The sequence below is a fragment of the Choristoneura fumiferana genome, chromosome 23, assembly GCF_025370935.1.
Source record: "Choristoneura fumiferana chromosome 23, NRCan_CFum_1, whole genome shotgun sequence".
Lineage (NCBI taxonomy): Eukaryota > Metazoa > Arthropoda > Insecta > Lepidoptera > Tortricidae > Choristoneura > Choristoneura fumiferana.
The window spans coordinates 5097311-5118000 of NC_133494.1; the positions used below are offsets into that span (position 1 = coordinate 5097311).

A 20690-nucleotide genomic window follows, 5' to 3' on the forward strand; every position below is an offset into this window, starting at 1 on the left:
TGCCCGACGTGCGCGCCCGCGCTCCTGCACGCATGCAGTATCACACTCATTTACGACCTTGGCTTCATGACAAGAAAATGAGTACGGGCAATGACTCATTTACCGACCACGGGTTTCATGACAAGCACATTAAGGTCGAGGGTTTTAATGGGGGGTTGCAACCAAGGCAGCCTGCATGTTACGACACTGTTTACGAGCAGTGTAATGAAAAAATATTTTTTGCTACGTGTTTAATGTTATTTTAGTGACAATCGATTTTAATTGTTTAAAAAATCTTATAAATAAAGATGTGTTAATTAAAAATAATACTGACAATGACATCATCCTGTGGTTTGCTTGGAAATCTATATATGGTTGACTGTTAAAATTTTGAAAACGTTGTAAAAGTATTCTTTTTTATACGACAGTACCATGTAAATAAACATGTTAGCTAATCAGCTAATATAATCATACTGTCAAAGTTTAAATTAAGTATACTGTCCAAGCATTTCCATCCAAGATACATAATTTGAAGGGAAATACCAACGTATAGCGATGTTTACAACAGTTGGTTGCAGCTGTGACAACATACAGTAGGTTGTTTGATGTATTTCTGTTATAGTGCGTAAGTTGTTAGAGACCACCATTAAGATGAGTAAAATTAGACATTTTGTGTGAAATGATTTCTAAAAACAGAATGTTCACCAAGAGTTTTTTATTTTTTTGTGGTACGGATCTCATTAAAAATTAGTGCGTCTTCCGGCTGAAGAAGCTGATGATGATGACTACCTAGTAGATATATATGTATATTCACGAACAGGGATTGTCGAGCCACTTGCCACTGTTTTGAAATTTGGCCGTGTAATGCTATTCTTATATTAATGACACATTTTACTTCTATTATGTATAACTCGGCTAAATTATGTACAGTGGCGAGTGGCTCAATAATTTCGGTTCGCAATGGTATCGTCAACGTCATGTTTGAAAAGCCATACAAAATTGTCTACCGACTGAAAGCGACAAGGTACAAAATCACTTATTTATGACGTTGACTGTACTTACGGGTCGTGCTGCTGGTGCAGCCGCGCGTGCAGACTGTCGGCGGCGGGCGGCGGCGGCTCGCGGCGCGCGCGCGTCCCGCACGCCGGGCACTCGCGCTCCGACTCCGAGTAGCTTTGGAAACAGCTGCAACAGGGGGTTAGCTCAAGTTGTCGCCAGCGAATATGGTGGAGTAACTGTCATACATATGCGGAGCGAGCACCGGTGATGTTAAAACACGAGCGGAGTGAGGGTTTCATAGGCCGGCCAGAGATGTGAATTTCCTATATCACACTTCTAGATCAACACCGAATCAACTTGAAATAATGTACCAGTTTATTTACAATTAATTCAAATCGAAAGTCCAAATTGAAATGGTGCATTATTTTGAGTCGACACACTGTTGATCTGGGCGTGGGAGGGGAGTTGTTCATAGATACGGTATTTGAGTATTTTTAAATATTTTATAAATTAAAGCTTGACAATGCATGTTATCGAACAGAAAAACAATTTTTAAACTATTCGTACCATTACACATAACAGTGATTAGAGAAAGGACATACTTGCTGCATAGAGAAAAGCGTTTTAGAAAGAAACAGATATATAGAATTTTCAATAACCACTATAATTCCAATTTGCAACCGAATTAATTTTCTCTTCGCTAAACATTGTCTGTATATTTATATTTTCATGCTAATAAACAGTATATGACTAATTCAGGAGTTGCAAAATACCGTATTCTCGGCGAATAGACTACGCAACTTACTGCTGGTGGAAGGAATGCTGGCACAGAAAGTGCACGCTTGGCAGTTCCAGCGGCCTGTTGCACGCTGCACACTTAGAGCTCTGGAACGTCACTGGCTCGTGTTGCAGTGTGTGTATGTGCGTCTTCATTTTTCCACTCTCCGCCTTGTACTTGGCGGCCAGCTCTTGCTCTCGCGTGATGACGTCGCTTTCGGATTTCAGTACGTCTGTTAGGTACCTGAAATTTGAGGATGTTAGATTGGGGAAAAGAGTGCTGAAGGCTAACTTTGAACTAAGAACAATTACTTTGCTCATCCGCGACCTTAGTTCATTGATATGGACCTCCACAAAGTAACCCCTGATTCAAAAAAATATTTTGCATCTGCAGCTTCGCCTTCGTTACATCGTTTCTTATATCGTGGGAAATTCGGGAAATCCATCCTAATAATAATAAGATTAACAAGGGCTGCTGTAAAAATGCAGAAAAAAAAAAAGTTTTTCAAGTTAGTGCAACAGTGTGAAACGTCCTTTGAGAGAGTAATGATTGAGTATAACTTGATAAGCTAGATAAAAACAAGGCTGTGTTATTTCAAACGAAAAAATATCAAATTGTGTTTTGTTATTTATTCTCACTCATACGAGGTAAGACTTGGTTAGAGTAGAAGAAATGTCTGGATGGGGTTATTCAACATAAAATAACTTACTTGCGGACATCTCCAAGAGTGTACGAAGATATACTGGCGAGGCAATCAACGACTAGAATAGGAGATAGAAGTTTTTCGGACGCTGAAAGATAAATAATACATTGTTTATTTTCTAAAATAACAACTTATTTGTAAGGAACCCTCCGATCAACTCGGAGCTCGGTCGGCTATGTCTTACTGTTTTACTTGTCGTTGTTATGTAAAATGCACATTGTGTCTTTTAAATATTATACTTTTCGTTTATTCTGGCATTACAGATTATGTCAACCGCTTATTTTGTTCTTAGAAAATATGTAGTTTGTTGTCATGCAAATCATAACTCACCCCGAGCCACAGCCGCGGGGCGAGGGCGCCGCGTCGCCGACAAACGTCCAACGCCGCTTCTGCTTCGCCGGCGCGCATGTGTAACGCTACTTGAGCGCGCCATGTACAACAAACACTAATAACTCACCGATGACACTAAGCAGCTCTGGTAGATGCTCGGTCGCGGGCGGGTTGTTCGGGGAGCGCCACCACAGCACGTCCAGCCACAGCCGCGGGGCGAGGGCGCCGCGTCGCCGGCACACGTCCAACGCCGCTTCTGCTTCGCCGGCGCGCATGTGTAACGCTACTTGAGCACGCCATCTATAACGAACACTTGAAAATGCTGTGCGAGCTATGATGTTGGGCGTGGGAGACAAGTAATACCAAGAAATTCTGAGCAGATACAGATACGCATCTGCACTGCAATACCCCTAGTGTTGCAGATGTTGATGGGCGGTGGTGATCTCTTACCATCAGGAGACCCACTTGCTCGTTTGTCATCCAGTCGAATAAAAAAAATACTGTCGTTATTCAAAAGAGTAAACACTATATGGAAAAGAATAAAGACAGTATTTAGTCAGAATTCCTAAGATCCATCTTAAGATTATTTTAATCTTAGAATGATTGTACATACTGGGAAAGTGTATGCGTCCATCAGTTCTCACTACATGCAATCAGTACCGAAACACAAAATATAGCATTAATTTCTAAAATCTATCCTTACTACGTATGTACGTATATCGATCTAGATATCGACTTAAGGCTCAGTTTCATTGGTCGATAACTCGGTCGATATACAGCGTGTGGTGATTCTCCGCCCGAAAACACGAACGCAGGCCCTATAACATGTGTTATGGAAATACTCCTTACCCCGCATGCGGGCTCTACCGACCAATGAAAACCGTTCCCCGATTTTTTTTACACGACTGGATGGCAAACGAGCAAGTGGGTCTCCTGATGGTAAGAGATCGCCACCGCCCATAGACACCTGCAACACCAGGGTGATTGCAGATGCGCTGCCAACCTAGAGGCCGAAGATGGGATACCTCAAGTGCCAGTAATTTCACCGGCTGTCTTACTCTCCACGCTGAAACACAATAGTGCAGCACTGCTGCTTCACGGCAGGATTAGCGAGCAAGATGGTGGTAGCAAAAATGCGAATACTAGGCATGCGTTTTGTAAATATCCCGCAACCCGCATTAAAGGCCCTATCGACCAATGAAATCTCAGTTTCGTTGGTCGATAGGACCCTAATGCAGGGTCCGGGAGATTTACATAACGTATGCCATAGGGTTTGCATCGGGTTTTACTAGTCGCTATTCCGCCTGCGGGGAGCAACCGCACGCTTTATGTCGACCGAGTCATCGACTTATAAGTTTTATTAGTCGTTATATCGCCTGCGGGAAGACACCGTACGTTGTATATCAACCGAGTTATTGACCTATGAAACTGAGCTTTAAGTGATCACGATAGTATCAGTTCCCACTCACAGCTTATTCTCTTCGTACAGATGCAGGATGCCGGCGCGGAAGCCCAGCATCTGGCAGATGACGAGGGTCTGGTCTTTGTCGTAGTTGGCCGTAGGGTCACGCAACACCTTCATTATCTTCTCTTCGTACTCCGCTTTCTTGTCGGGAGACTTCGCCCTGGGGGAGGGGAATCGAGTTAAATATTGATAATATTAGTATTTTCTTTCTAGTGCATTGGCGATTGGAACGCTTCACCTTTGAATTTTTTAAAGAAAGTTTTACTGTAGGGTAGTTACACAAATCAATTTACTACACGTGTGAAAAACACAACGGTGAAAAAAAAATACGGGCCACGGAGAGAAACTGCCTTAAGCTAAGTTTAGACTTGCAAGAAAAATCGTGCAAGTTGCATTACATTACGAGGCCGTTAAGCCAACGAGTTTGTAGTGAAAATCGAAACGCCGCAATGTAATGCAACTTGCACTATTTTTCTTGCCAGTCTAAACTCGGCTTTAAATCCTTTAACTAGCTCATTTTACGTAAAGGAAACAATCCTATTTTGATATACAAAAACTAAGCTCCGCTGAGCTGTTTCCACTAGAGCTGCGCTAAGCGAGGTTAAGCGAATGAAGCGTTTCTACATATAGCTTCATAACAAACACATTCCTCGCAAATCTATGATCAGAACGCAGCCTAAACCAACTCACCACACATGTATATAATGCTCTATAAGCGCGTTATACACGAGCTTCGAACACTGCACGTCGGCCGCGGTCATGTGTTCAAGGAACTCTATAAGTTGCTCAGAGTTGCTGAGGAACATGTGTATGTAATCGTCGGGATCTGCCCGGTCCGGTTCCCGGTAGCCGCCGGAAAGGGACGCCTCGTCGACCAGCGGCTTGCTCCGGGGCTTGTAGTCCGTGCATAATGCTGTGGAAAGACCATCATCATCATCATCATACCACCAAAACCAGAACCGGAAGCTAAGGATCACGGCAACCAACAATGCTGTAATCGCAAATACACATTTAAATAACTTAATAAAATATTCCATGTTGTAATAGGGAATATTCCGCGAAACTCTGCGCAGGGGGCGACATTAGCACAAACCGCCATGACAACGTCAGTTCTCTTTAAAGTTTGTGGCCGTGACGGATCATGAAAACTTTAATATTCATTAGTAACAAAATAACATGAAATTTACATCGATGTAGCGACAGAGCTATATTTCCAAAAATGTTATTGAAATAATATCATATTATGGCATCCTATGGACATTGTGTGTTAAGACATTAAAAAATCTGTTTACTGTTTGTGCTAGTGCTGCATTCTGACGGCAGAACATTGCAGTAATACTCCCTATTTGTTGTAGTAATTTGTTTTTAATTAATAATTTTTATTTGACTTCATTTTTATTTTAGAATTATGCGTGTACTCTGTACCGAATGTGTGTAAATTAAACTTTATTATTATATCCGGTGGATGCAAGTGGCGAGTTGTCGTTCATTGTGGCGTTCTAAGGGGAAGCCTTTGTTCAGCAGTGGACGTCTTCCGGCTGATGATGATGATGATGATGAATATACGTATATACTGCTGGGCACAAAACTCTTCTCAGATCTTCTTCTTGGCTTGGGCCATCGTACCCACCCGAGCCCAGTGCGGATTTGGAAACTTCATACACACCATTGATTTGCTTCGTAGGTCTGAGCAGGTTTCCTCACGATGTATTTCTTCGCCGTAAAGCTCGTGGTAAATTTGAAATGTACTTTCGATCATTAATTTTCAAAAACTCAGAGGTGCGAGTCCCTATTGAGATTGATTTTGAGGATTTTAAAAGGAAGATTATGCGTAAAAATCAATCCTACTTTATGTTTCTCTGTCTATCGCATAACTTGTATTCATTTAAAACTCTAATACACGCGTTTTCCCAAAAATACGATAAGATCAAGCTAGATCGATTGTTGGCTCCACAAATCCCCACCAAAAAACACAGATAGTTCAGAACTAAATTTTCTGTATGTACTTCGCTTTTCAAACCTACGCTCGGCGGTCGCTCTATGGTTGTCAACTATCGTGGTAGTGGCACTCGTATCTCGTTGTTTGATTTATTGTTGAGTATAAAACGGGAAGAATGGAAATATAAATTAATAACTAAAATATTTTAATTTTAATGTCATTGTTATACCATAAATTTGTCACAGACAATATCTTTCGACGATTTCGTTATTGGCGAAATTCACGATTATTTAATTTAAACAACCGTCCACTGAACAGTTATAATAACTTTTTTTTGTTGCTCCATTATTGCACAAAAACGTGTTTCAAGCGGATGGCACTCGCGCTCGCACTGGTCCCAACCGGTCCGAGATAACGTGTCCGTGAGCAATGTCTATGTGTGCGTTGCTCGAGCGCACTTGTATGGAGATTGATTTCTGAACTATCTGTGTTTTGTGTCCCTGCAAACCAAATTGGATCGATAGCGACGTTTTAGAGATCCCGGTATAAATAAATATACGAGATTAGTTCATTTTCAGATAAATTAATTCTGACGTCAGCGGGGAATTTACCGGGAGGTAATTCATTCAAAATACACCTTTACCTATTAATAATTCTAAATCCCTACGCATTGAAATTTCCACTCATTGAGCAAATCACATATGACTGGGAAGGACGTCACCTCTAAACTTAACTAATATTATATAGATGAAAACGGCGCTCTCCGTCTGGTTGTACTGTCGAGGACAAATATATCTTTACCTTGTCGCTGTCACTTCGTGTTTGAACTTTTGTATAAAATTGTCAGATGGCATACAGTGACAAGGTACTAAAGTGTATAGATATCTTTGACATCGACTGTACCTATTTGTTTTTAGAACTAAGGAGGTTTGAATATAAGCCAGTAGAAATAGTTGGAAAACCTAATAAGGATATGGGATGTGATATATTTTGAAAACAAACTAAAGTTCCTTGCACATCAAGACGCTCTTAATTCTTTTAATCCGGTACTATTTTGCTTTTGCATTTCATTAATGTTAATTTCAATTCAATTTTATAACAAGCTTTTCTTTAGCTTGCCCTGTTTGTGGTCGTGACAGGATCGTCTCCGCAGGAGGGAACTCTTCAATGGTTAATAGTACAGACTTGAAACTTGGTACGGATATGCAGTTTAAATGATAATGCAAGTACAGTTTGATTAATTCGAGTTAACACTTGACAGATGGGCGTGCCTTCAGTCAATTTTCAACTTTGACGTCATACAAATAAAGCCATTTTTAGTATACCGCTACCCACGTTTACAGATTATGTAAAAACTATTTTATTTGTATGACGTCAAAGTTGAAAATTGACTGAAGGCACGCCCATCTGTCAAGTGTTAACTCCAAGTAATCGTACTGTACAGACAACAACAAGTACAGTTTAGCAAAAAAAGCTTGATTTAAAAATGTTTTTTTTTTAACAGAAACTTATTTTACTTCATTGTATTTGTTACCCCACTAATATTATAAAAACGAAACTTTGTGTTTGTGTGTTTGTTAGTTCTTCACGCCAAACCGCTGGATGAATTTGGATAAAAATTTGTATGTAGAGTCAGACGTAGGATTAGAGACATGAAATTCGGCGCGGGTGTTTATGCAACGTTAATGAAGACCTCGTGGCTCGTTAATGAATTACCTCGTGGTAATTTCTTTTTCCCATTGGAATTCAGTAAAATCTCGGAATTTCATTCAAGTACTAGATCTAATTGATTGCTCGTGCGAACCCGCGAGCAAAGGCTGGTAACTCATACATATATTCGCACATACAGAATATTTAATAATTCCTACGTATTCTACGTGAGCGAACCCAACCCAAAGACTATGAATATTCATGAGCCCACCCCTATAAAACATCAGAGCAATCGCTATTCAGCCTCATTACCAACACAACAATTCAAATCGGTACGATGCAGTCGTTTTTGCTACTAATCATTGTTAGCGCCATCTGTCATGGACAATCGGTAACGAAGGACGAGCCGCGGCACTATTGCGGGAGGCGATTGGCTGACACTATAGCCGCTGTATGCAGTTTGCAAAACCCCAAGAGATCCTCGATCGGCGTGTACAGTACTATACTGAAAGGTTATGAACACCCTTATTGGATGGCAACGAAACGGGCGTTGGGTTTAAAAGCGCGTGGTAAACGTTACGAAACTATTACGGAGGATTGCTGCGTCCACGCTTGTACCCTCGACACCATGCTTAGCTATTGCGATTCGTTTAAAGATTGAAGTGTATAGCCGTGGGATGACATGTACACAGATGCACTGGCGGAGCGGAGAAACGCTGCGGCACAAATTCAGTGTGGACGGGTTCAAACAAGTTGGAATAATACAAAATGTTTCGTTTCCGCTCCGTAACCAATCTCGCTTCTGTGTGTCAATTATTGTAAGTACTTTTGTCAAGGGCGTCGTCAAGCGATGGTTGATGGGGTGGGTCGATTTAAGGATGATGGGAATGGTCTGAATGAGGGCTATCGTTTTTTGTCTTACTAGATGGCGCCACTGTTGCGTGAGGTTTTTAAGTGTGGCTTTCAAAGTCTGTTATTACGGGCGTGAAAACAATGTTTGGATTAAAATCATATTTAATACATCTTAAAACCGTAGGTACCATAAAAATATAGAGCAACGACAGTCTTGCGTAGTCCTGTTTTGTTCGGAAAAAAGGGAGGACAAAAGTTTTCGAAAGACAAAACTGTCTCAAAACATAGACATTCATTGCCCTTATCGCATAATTGGCATAATTAATTTCAAGTAATGCAAAATATTCACAAAATTATTCTAATTATAAATTAACCCGCGTAGCTCACCCAAAAACTATGAATTTGACATTTCGGAGACCTCACGCTACACTAGCGCCTCTAGCGGCGAATTCATACGCGATAGCCCTCATTGTAAGTACAGTTGGCATCAGATATTTTGGAGCGGCCAACGTGGTCAAAAATATCGATATATGAACTCTAATACCTTAATAATAGAGTGCATACCGATATTTTTGACCACCTTGACCGCTCTGAAATATCTGATGGCGACTATACAGTGAAAAGCAGTCGGAATATCTGGGAGGTCAGCTGCCTCTCCCTGACTTGGCGACGCCCTTTCTTTTTATTGTTTGTTAACTGTGTAGCTGTTAATTTAAAAAAAATGCTTTATACAGCGTGGAAAATTTTAACGCCACTTGCAAAGAATATGTAGTTAGGAAAATTAACTGAAAGGAAACATTTTATTATTTTTAATAAAAAAACAAAACTGTATTCAAAGATATTTGAAAATACAGTTGCCGGGTGGGGATGCAAACGATTAAAAAACAAAAAAAAAGTCATTACTTATGCCATAAATAATAATTAAAAAAATGGCATAAATCGATAGGGTTAATCATAAGAATCAAATATCTCTAAGAAATATGGTAAATAAATTGAAAGGCAGATTATTCCATGTAAACTTTCTCTTTATTTTAACTAAACGTAAAAAAATAGTTTAATTCAGTTTTGTATCTTTTTAAAATAAAGGAACGTTTGCTTTGAATAAATTTTCCTATCACTTTCCCGTCAGGTGGCGTCAAAATTTTCCACCATGTATACTTAAAACTTGCCGCCCTCGTGTTAGTGACTTAATTTAATGAAAAGTAGTTCCACATTGTACTGTGTTAGATATAATTATAAAATAATTCTATTTTATAGTGTAAACTTTAGTTAGAGCCTTTGGCCATTCTATTACAAAAACTATTATTACATGTCATTATGTATAATACAGAACTGTTTTACTTTTATTTTTATAATCATACAAAAACCAGTTAAAAATGTTTTATAGAGAATACGTAAAATTTAATAAATATATACTTATTGAACACTACTCTGACTGAGTGTGAAACATGGCACATTCATTGCCACTGGAGATGTACATTTGAAACTTAGATTTTCCCAACAGTAGTAGGTACTTTCCTTACACTAAACAACCATTAAATATCAAGAAGGAGTTTTCCTGAATTCCCGCTGTATAAGAAATCAACCTGTTTTTTGTTTTTTTCGGGGGCGCACCAGTGAGCAAAAAGCTAACTGCGTCATATAAATACCTCAGCTTCACTTTTGAGGAAAACAAGAACAAATTCAAAGTGATTTCCCAAAAAAACCTTAATAAAATTCAGTAGGTACTGCGACATATGAAACACCTAATTCTTTCTCACGTGTTAATAGTTGAGATATTCCCGACATGTTTCGACTCAATCCGTGGTTCTTTCGCAAAGTGAGCTCGAATGGAAAGCCGATCGTAACTGCGCTGTGTTCTCGCGGCTGCTCGGCGCGTCCGACGGCGGCGAAAAACTACCCTTATCTTCATTACAATAATTTATGTGTGGATACGTGAGTCACAAGTGTTAATAATAGGCAACATTCCTAAATTACTTATTATAAGTCCGTCAGTTAAATCACCAAAAAATATGGACATATAGCTGGTTAAAGTTCCGTGTGAGATCACATTTATGTACACTTTTTACTAAGAAGTGACGTCACGCCTCACCTCCTGAACTTTACCGGGCTTAAACATTGTCCTTTTTTGTTCAATTGACAAAAGAAAATACGCATCGAATAGTTTCTAATTATATATTATGACTAACTAAATACGCAGATGGAAAAAGTTAGTGCGAGAGAAAGTGATGCAAAAGGGCGGCCTTCACCCTCATTACCAGAGCCCGGAACTTTTGTGGCATTTTTGATCTGTCATAGTGACTTCTCACTTATCGACTCTACCTAAATGATATCGATAATAAAATGATATGTTATTGTAAAATAATAATCGTAATATATTCTATAAAGACACTAATGGAATACTTATTAGCACCACAACAGACTTTAAATATAAAATTGAATTATTAAATTACAAATTGTTAACTATTCATTGTTATCATTGTATCATCCATATTTAAGTCTATACAACAATTTCGACTGCTAACACTCTTTAACGATATCTATTGTTGACCTCTACTGTTAATCTTTTTAACATGTTGTGTATCGATATATCGATCTTGAATATCGGAGGTCGATACTAACAACTGGGCATCTAGTTCTCAGCCTTACAGAAGGAACTGCATGAACACGGCAGGATCGGATTTTTTAGTTCAAGTTCACCCAGGAATGTGTGCTCATTACTGAATTTTTTTGTTACCCAGGAATGTGTGTACAATACAAAGTATGTCTCACAGTACCTTGTATTCAAATACGTAAAACGCTTACCTATAAGAAATTTAGTGCTCTCCTTAGGCAGATGCTGTATCAGCTTTAGCCCATAGGTCTTCATATGAGCATCGGCGTCTTCAAACTCGAGGTCGGCCAAGTACTCCAGCGCTTCGGCATATGCCTTCTTGTCTTCAATCATGAGCTTCAGATACCAGTCGTGCCGCTTATGGTTCGCCGCAAGGGACAAAGCGTCGTCTATACTCACTTGTCGGACCACCTGAACAAAGTCAAAGTCAAAGTCAAAATATCTTTATTCAATTTAGGCAGGCTTTATTCAACAGTTAAAATAAGTAATGATTAAATATCATGGGACAGTTGACACCATTGACCTAGTCCCAAACTAACAAAGGTTTTACCATGGATACTAGGCAACGGATAAACTTAAATACATATTAAACATCCAAACAAACATTCGTATTTTTCATACAAATATCTACCACGGCCGGGGATTGAACCCGGGACCTCAAGCTTCATAGGGAGGTTCTTTAACCACTGGCACAGAGTATAATTATAATAGTACTAACGTACAGAATGGCCACGCTCCGCCCCGCACCGTTTCGAGTTACCCCACCCCTCAAGCGCAGATTGCAGGAAAACCGCAGGAAAGTAGTCGGGTGCGCAACGCGATGTATGTCGGCCGCACGGCACTAAGTTCAGGAGCAATAATTTTGCGAAATGGTAACGGTATCCTACCTAGTACTTCCTTTTATAAATAAATAATGATTTCTGAAATTATCGCGATTAATACATGAAATATACCTAGTGCCAACCACGAAGACGCGTGATTTTGTCAAAATTAGACATTAATGACATTGTAATAAGAACCAAGGCACGCGTCATCGTCAATGAATCTACCTATAACTACCTACCGAATAATTAGTTTAAGTTTGTAGTCGTATATCTATTGTAATTAAAATAATAATGCTAAAATACACATTTTAAGTAGGTTTAAATAAATAGGTAAGATTAACGATTACATTTATTTGCACATATCTAAGCCATACCTACATATTATAAGTCTCTTTAGATGTCATTGGTCGTACTTATAGTACTAGGGTTTTGCGATAGTCAGCCCTGTGTATCTTACGCACACATTGACGCGTGTACAGACGTCGTCGTGCGTATGTAGATTCAAGAACGCGTATTTTGTGTGCCACTGGGCTAATATGGTTTTCAACGTGAAAATAGATAAAGCGGCATGTCGGGCGTACTATACCTTTATAGCAACATCAACATCAAACTCGATGACTTTATCCTTGGAGTTGATGAACTCTTTAAGCTTCCCCTGCTGGTCGTGCTGATCGATCTTCACATAGCAGGTCAGTAACAACGTCGTGTGGTCTTCGGTGGCGCCCCCCTTCTTGTGGAGTTCCTCTAGGTACAGAACTAGAGGCTCCAAATGGCGGGACTCCAGATATTTTCGAATGACATAGGAGGTCTCTAGCCAGCCTATCGTTTTCACGTATTGCTCTATGGCCCCTTTTAAATCACCCTGTGAAGAAGGTACATTAATTTATTAGTGCAGTACTATGTGCCGGCAATATCTGTATACAGCGTGTATTGTTGATATAGTCTCAAACAGTAACCAGACGCAGCTTTAAGTGCTGTGAACCAAGTAAATAAATCAAGATAGTAATTTTTTCCTAAAATTTAAAAAGAAAGGAGCAAGTTTCTCACTCAATTTCTCTAATTTTTATTATTATTATATATCCAGTAATTTCTCCGGCTGTGTTTCACGGCAGGATTAGCGAGCAAGATGGTGGTAGCAATCCGAGCGGACCTTGCACAAGGTCTACTTAGAGCTAGGTTTGTATTTTTTCCTTGTAATTGTCTATTACCTTGCTATACAAATGATCTCCATACTGCTTATAAATCTCCGTCAGCCCTTCGGCGTCGTAATGCTGCATGCTCGCTATCCTGATGGCCACATCATACAAATTCTTCTTAAACAGCAACCAGAGCTTCGAATGGAGATCTTTCTCGTCCAAATAAATCATTTCCTTCTTTTTAGTTAGGATATAAAACGAGCCCCATTCTGTTAGCACTGCGTCTATTTCTTCGAAAGTTTTCGAGAACACTATGAATTTGTTTTGTATGTCTAATATAGTTATGTGGTGAGATTTGGGTGCAGGCGTGGTGCTGGTTGAAGCGCTATTTTTCGGAGTCTCGTTGGTTGTGATGACGAGGTAGCTTCGGAACCAGTCGAGACGGACTTTTTCGCCTTCTATCGCGTAGCAGGGGCCGCGGCCTTCGGTCGTGTAGCAGAATATCGCCTAAAAATATGAGATATTAAGCAAAGTCAAAATATCTTTATTCAATTTAGGCTAAAACGAGCACTTATGAATGTCAAAAAAAAATCTACCACCGGCTCGGAAAAACCTCTGTTGAGAAGAATCCGGCAAGAAACTCAATGAGGTATATTTTTTTAAACAGATTTACAATATTATTAAATGATACTTATAAATCACAAGTATTTAACACAACTTTATTTTTAACACAGTAGGTTCGCTATTTGAAGGGATCGCTAATGCGGAAAAGCTGTACTTCAAGTCGATTTACTATCATTGAGTACAAATGGAAAATTGACAATTCGAAAGACATTAACACAAGGAAAACTGCCCATCTTGAATATTGCATGAATTTTGTCCCATAATAAAATTGTCGAATTTGATAAAGCCATTAGAAATAATGACAATTTGTATTTACATACTCAGAAACATTATCATTTGTAAATCTGTTCCACCTGAAATATATCCTGTATGCAAAATGACGTAATTTTGACGTCATCCGCACTCAAAGTTCGAGCCCTGTACCTATGGATATCGGAAGTGGATAAGTGAGAAGTCACTATGACAGGTCCACTGTCTGGTGGGCAGGAGGTACTCACGTCGTCAGTGGCGACGGTGAGGCGGTGTCTCGCGGCCAGCACGCTGCAGCCGGCGGCGGCGCCCTGCCGGTCCAGCGTCACGCCGCGCTCCGAGCTCAGCCAGTACACCAGCACGCATGCGCGGGACACCACAAACAGTTTATCTGCGCCGCTAAAACAATGCACACCATAACTCAAACCCATTGCTCACCGTCTGAGGGCCACCGCCAAATCGACCACCAATGTCGTTCGAAACTCGAAACAAAACATGTTTACTTTTTCTTTTTCATTTAAATTTTCAGGAAAACCAAGAAAACAGCTGAGTCCCGAGCAACAATACTCGTTGTATTTATACAAATGTATAATGTAAATGTAGAGAAAAAAGTTTATACACAGGCCTAGTAAAATTCAATCTTATGTTAATAACAAAGATTTTGACATGGAAAACTTTTCTTACTTTAGCTATACTAGATAGATATCTGTTCTCGAAACATTTCGGTGGATTTTTACGGTAGCACTATTTATTTATTTAATCGTATGGCATACATTTAAAATAGGCTTATAATACATAGGTACATACACACAAAGTTACAAAATACAAAAACAATACAACATGCTAACGGTAGCACTATTAATATCTCTATAACAGTTTGACTTTTATTTTACGAAATTTGGAATTATTTTTAATCTAAGGGAATTTATGTGTTTATCTCAAAGAGATCTTGAGATTTAAGTAACTGCTGCAACTTGTAAATTCTCTGGTCTCCGCGATGCAGGCCCAGAGTCTAGTGAGGAGTCCGCCAATGAATCTTAATTGTAACCTTGTTACATTTCAAATAAATTCTTTCTTCTTTCTTTCTTTCAGATATTACTGGATCAAAAGTGTTTCCAAATAGTCCGTGTAATATCTGCTGCGTCGCCAATTTTTTTCTCTCGGCTTGACACTAGCTAGATTTGGAAACTATCCCGATAAACTAAAAGTTTGAGAACTGCTAGTTTGTACTAGCTTGAATGAAAGTGAGCCCCGAAGAGCTAAAAGTTTGAGAACTGCTGGTTTAGTGTAGAGTCGAACAAACTGATTCATGTACAGTCGAGGGCATATTTATACAGCCATGGTGTATAATATACGCCCCAACCTTATGGTTAGTGGCATAAAGGTGTATAGATATTTTTGACATCTTGGTAACATACATATATTTATGCCCTTGACTGTACCTTTTATCAACCAATTTCACTATGATTTCCTTGACAAAAGCATGGTATGTCAACATGACATATAGTAGCACAAAGGTTCCACGCTGGTACATGACTCAGTTTGTTCGACTATACTAACTTGAAAGCGAGTCCAGTGATGGGGCTGGTCCCGGAATCCAGCAGGGTCTTCATCTTGCCGGAGCGTTGTCGCGCGATGTCGCCGCGGTACAGCGACACTGAGCCGTCTTGGAAACCCACCGCGAGGAGATTCTGTAGACCAATACAATTTATAGTCGTAGTTATAGAATCAGGGGCGTTGGTTTGCGGAAGGCCATTGTAACAGAATATTACTATTAGCCTTGAACCGCGGCTTCGTCCGTGTAAACCGGTAAGTCTACATTTTTTATGAAACTAAAGACAATACCGATGCTAAATCTAGCGTCTTCTCCATCCGTTGTGCTAATAAACATGGGATGAGATGGGATGGATGGGATGGTAAATGACGTTCAACAGACCGGTCAAAACGCTCGAATATTCACTCAGATAGGTAGTAGCCGGCTGTTTTCTGTAACTCGATGATTTAGTGCGCCTATTTTGCGTGATTCACCTGGACTTAGTGCGCCTATTTTGCGTGATTCGCCTGGACTTGGGGCGCCTATTTTGCGTGATTCACCTGGGCTTAGTGCGCCTATTTTGAGTGATTTACCTGGGCTTAGTGCGCCTATTTTTCGTGATTCACCTGGGCTTAGTGCGCCTATTTTGGGTGATTCACCCAGATACGCTATGGCTATGGGTTTACCTTGTTTTCATGGACAGCGAGGGCCGTGGCGGGCGTGGGCCGCATATGCGAGGGCACGGCGCGCGACATGCGCACACATATCGGGTTCCCGTGCCGGTCCTTGCGGCCCCAGTCCCACACCTTTATTAACGGGTTTGTGCCTGCCTCATCATCCTGAGAAATGAACATGTAACAAAGAGTTCTTGTTTTTATAATAAAATGTTGGGCGCGGGCCAAAGATCGCTGGTTTGGTTGGGGTTGCTGAGATCCATCCCAGCCTATATACGTCCCACTGCTGGGCACAGGCCTCCTCTAAGAACAAGAGGGCTTGGGCCATAGTTCCCACGCGGGCCCAGTGCGGATTGGGAACTTCACACGCACCATTGAATTGCTTCGCAGGTCAGTGCAGGTTGCTGAGATAACATAATTAATTATTTGTTTTTATTAGCAGAACATTTGCTCAACAAAATCTAAGATTACCCAAATTGCTAATGAGTTTTGAAATCAGATGGCCAATACAATATGATTTAGACTATCGCGGTCATCGGTCTCGTGATCATGGCACATGCAACTGTGCCGAAATATCGAGCTGCTCTAAAATTAAGGTACGCAGAACGGAACAAAACCCGAATTTAATTCATAAAATCAGATGACCAATATAGTTGTATTTGATACCATCATGGTATTTGATAAAGCCCCTTCGTAGATGACAAAGGAGGATGCTTAGTGATAATTAGTAGGTGTTACTTAGTAAGTAAAAGAAAGTGTGGAACTTTAGAAAAAAAACAAATGTGGCAGTAGGCACAACTAAGGTTGGGAACCTAAAGGCCTTTGTACAGTCAAAGTAGACAAAGTAGAGTAGTTTGTAGTCTTTAGGATCCTTTTTTTACTCTGTCCCATTGACACATTGACAATCTTGCATGGCATTTAGTATGTGGCTGTAAACCAAAAAGGACGAAAGTTGTTATCAATACAAACGCGATATGCACGCGAGTGGTATGGCTGCTCCATGGAAAGAAAAATGTGCTGTCAACGCGTGTTGAAGGGGCGTTCAAAAAACCGTGTGGAAAGGCCATAAGGATTATAATATGCTTGATGTTTTATTCATCAACACTAACTTCAGTTAACTTAGTTTAGTTAACTCAGTTCAGATCACCACCATCATACAGATCACAGATAAAATACTCACACCAATAGTAACAAGAAGCGGGTCATGTGGGAGTTGCTGAGCTAGTGATATTGATAGCTCATAGGCCTTGAATGGAGTGATCTCCCATGAGCGGGAGACCAGGTGCGCCCAGCCCGTATTGTCGCAAAGCACCACATGGGAGTTGCCGCTTGTTGTGGCTGTTATGGTAGTATCCTGAGACATATTTAAATTCAATACAGTAGTGGATTTGTTTAATAATTGAATGATCCAGTTGCTTTTTATTTTATTTTAAGGAGTATTAGATATGGGTCTGTCTCAGAAAGAAAATAATTTATTTATAACAGCAGTGACACATTACACAGGTTAGAAAAACACATAAGTAATTGCCTTTATAAAAAGCCTGCCTCAGCATATTGCTGGTTGAAAACCAGCACTGGTCTTCCACCGGGCCACAGAAATGTGAAATTATAGAAAGTCACACAAAGATAGTTACTTACTAGAAATGTTCCTACACATTTTTACATCTTGCGATCGTCATTATAACTATTTTAATTAAGTATATTTGTTATAAATCAAATTGTATTTAATATAAAAAAACACGTCATAATGTTGACTAATAATAATTTGGCTATAATATAAGAGTATTTAAAGATTTGCTAAATCAAATTATTTTTTGTTACTCACTTGTAAACATTCTGCTACCTTCCCACCGTCAACGTTCTTATGTATATCAAAAAATGTAAAACGACGCCACTGAAAACGCATAAAAACATTATAATGAATACCTAGTTAGTCACAATCGGCCAGTTTGATACCGTATCCGATTCCATTATTTAACTGCGTGAATACTGATTATTTTACATCCTTATTAATTAGAGCCAGCAGGCGTAATTATTACTCAGAATGGTCATGATCTTTCCAACAAAAACTTGGCTTTACGAACTACAAAACTGTACAAATCACTCAGCAATTCCTTACGAAGTTATTACTCGTACCTCTAAGAACGCCATAGTGGTTGTGTATTACCAACTAGACATTATTTGGTAAATATAAATATTAAAGATAATAAAGGAGTTTTTGTTAAATTCCTGGGGCTACCCTTGTCCTTATCAACAAACTGTCAAATTAGATCTGTCAAACGAAATGTCAAAACTATTTTTTTTTTTTTTTTTGGAGATTATGGCTTGGTAACGAGACCTTTAAGCCAAGTCTTTATTTTAGAAGTCTTGTTTTTGATCACTTGAATTCACTTATTTCACTATATTTTCCAATTGTATTTTTAATATATTTGTAGAGAGGAACGAAGCAATTTGTGTTTTTCAATAGGTCAGTGAGGCGGCGGGAGGATTCTTCAGCTTGATTTATTTCGCTGGCAAGTATCAGTCTGTCCAGTGCATAGCTATGACATTTGAATATAATATGGTCTAGGTCTCCAACGGCGTTATTGCACGCAGAACAAATATTAGTGTTAACAATACCGAGCCTGTACAAGTGGAATGGTGCATTGCAATGACCAAACCGAAGCCTGTTTATGATAGTTATAAAATCCCGACTGGCAATCTTCAAATCATGGTACCACGGCTTGACGGGTAAATCAGTTTGAATATTTCCGTACCATTTTCCTTTCTCTTCTTGATCTTTCTTCCACATGTCTGTCCAGTATCTTCTTACATCTCTGCGAAACGTACTATAAAAGTCGGTCAGAGGGACGTGCACTATATTTTGTACATCCAACATATTTAATCCTTTGAAAGCAGTCTGGTCTGCGATTTCGTTACCAGTTATTCCTTTATGAGAAGGAATCCACATAAAGGATACTTCGATCTGTTTTAGGGAGAAGCTGTACAAAATATTCCTAATTTTGTATAATAAATAATTAGTTTTGTAATGTATTTTGAAATTTTCTAGCGATTTAATTACACTAAGTGAATCAGATAGTATTAGAAAATCCTTATAATTATTTACACATGAGATACGTTTAAGCGCTTCAATAATAGCGTATGCTTCTGCAGTGAATATGCTACAATTGTTGTCTAGTACAAAACTTTGAGAAAACTTAATTTGCGGATCATATACTGCACTACGAACATACCCCTCACCCTTACTGCCATCAGTATAGAGAGTATAGTATTTACTGTTTTTGTGTAGAAATTCTAGAAGCTCCTGATTACTATGAACTTTATCACTGATAACTGAAATTTCAAAGGCCACACTGGTAAATGGAAATGAGTAGCAAGGAGAAATACTACTAGTGTAAATTTTAGAGCAAACATTTTTAATTTCCAGAATGATGTTACTGAGCTTGGGTGACTTACAAGCCAGAAGATCACTGCTAGACAGCAGTGGAGCTGCGATTGCCCTTTGGCCAGGTAATATACTTTCTATAACTAAATTATTATTTTGTGAAATAATCTTGGCACAAAATCTCATGAACAACAATAATCTTCTAAGGATGAGTGGCATTGTAGCAGTTTCCACTTCCATTGCTCTAACAGGTGTAGAGCACATGGCACCTGATATTACTCTGATAGCTTTGTTCTGTAAAATATCTAGTTTTTTTAGTGTGTGAGCTATTTATATAAGCAAAACAACTATAGTCAAAGTGGCTTCTTACAATAGCTTTGTACAAACAAGATAATGTTTGGGGATCAGCGCCCCATGTTACTCCAGCTAGGCATTTCATAATGTTAAATCCTTTTAATGCATTGGATAATATATATTTAATGTGCATTTCAAAAGTTAGTTTAGTATCAATTACCACTCCTAAAAACTTATGTTGGGGAACATTTGGAATGATCTCATCATTATAAGTTATAACATCAGTTGGATTGTCTTTTGTAAACAATAATACACTACTCTTAGAAGGGTTAATTTTCAATTTTAGTATGTTGTTATAATAAGAGTGCAGATCTTTGAGGGCTTTATTAACATAGTTAATAGCTTGATCAATATTATAATTAATGCTGTATATGACCAAGTCATCAGCAAATTGTAGTACCTTAACATTATTCATATTTACATATTTACAAATTTCACTTGTATATAAGTTATACAGCAATGGAGATAATGTGGCTCCTTGCATTGTACCTTTGGATACAGTTCGAGGTCCATACATATTATTGTTATGTCTTATATACAAAGTCCTATCTGTTAAAAAGTTATAAATCCATTTGCACAATAAGCCAGGTATTTGTAGGCT

General features: G+C 39.1%; 2 protein-coding genes across 2 annotated transcripts in view; one reads left to right on the forward strand and one right to left on the reverse strand.

Moving 5' to 3' along the window:
* The window catches only part of LOC141441197 (vacuolar protein sorting-associated protein 11 homolog), a 13771-nt gene extending 13354 nt beyond the window's left edge, over positions 1 to 417 (forward strand). The window contains exon 6 of the mRNA XM_074105872.1: positions 408 to 417. Coding sequence (XP_073961973.1) covers positions 408 to 417 — 10 coding nt within the window. The remainder of the gene's footprint in view (positions 1 to 407) is intronic.
* Positions 418 to 1022: 605 nt separating this feature from the next.
* LOC141440699 (vacuolar protein sorting-associated protein 11 homolog) lies at positions 1023 to 18591 on the reverse strand. Its single transcript, XM_074105238.1, has 15 exons — positions 18487 to 18591; positions 18176 to 18244; positions 17531 to 17704; positions 16363 to 16515; positions 15703 to 15833; positions 14391 to 14541; positions 13342 to 13776; positions 12720 to 12995; positions 11501 to 11720; positions 4945 to 5167; positions 4259 to 4414; positions 2917 to 3089; positions 2466 to 2547; positions 1784 to 1999; positions 1023 to 1164 (listed from the first exon to the last, which is right to left on the reverse strand). The coding sequence occupies exons 1-15, from the start codon at positions 18499 to 18501 to the stop codon at positions 1038 to 1040; spliced, it is 2601 nt and encodes an 866-aa protein (XP_073961339.1). The 5' UTR covers positions 18502 to 18591; the 3' UTR covers positions 1023 to 1037.
* Between the last annotated feature and the right edge of the window lie 2099 nt (positions 18592 to 20690).

Coding starts and splice junctions, on each gene's coding strand:
- LOC141440699 (XM_074105238.1), bottom strand. Junction 16,516..17,530: donor CGCTTCTTGTTACTATTGGT/GTGAGTATTTTA, acceptor TTCATTTCTCAG/GATGATGAGGCAGGCACAAA. Junction 5,168..11,500: donor GAGCACTAAATTTCTTATAG/GTAAGCGTTTTA, acceptor GTCTTTCCACAG/CATTATGCACGGACTACAAG.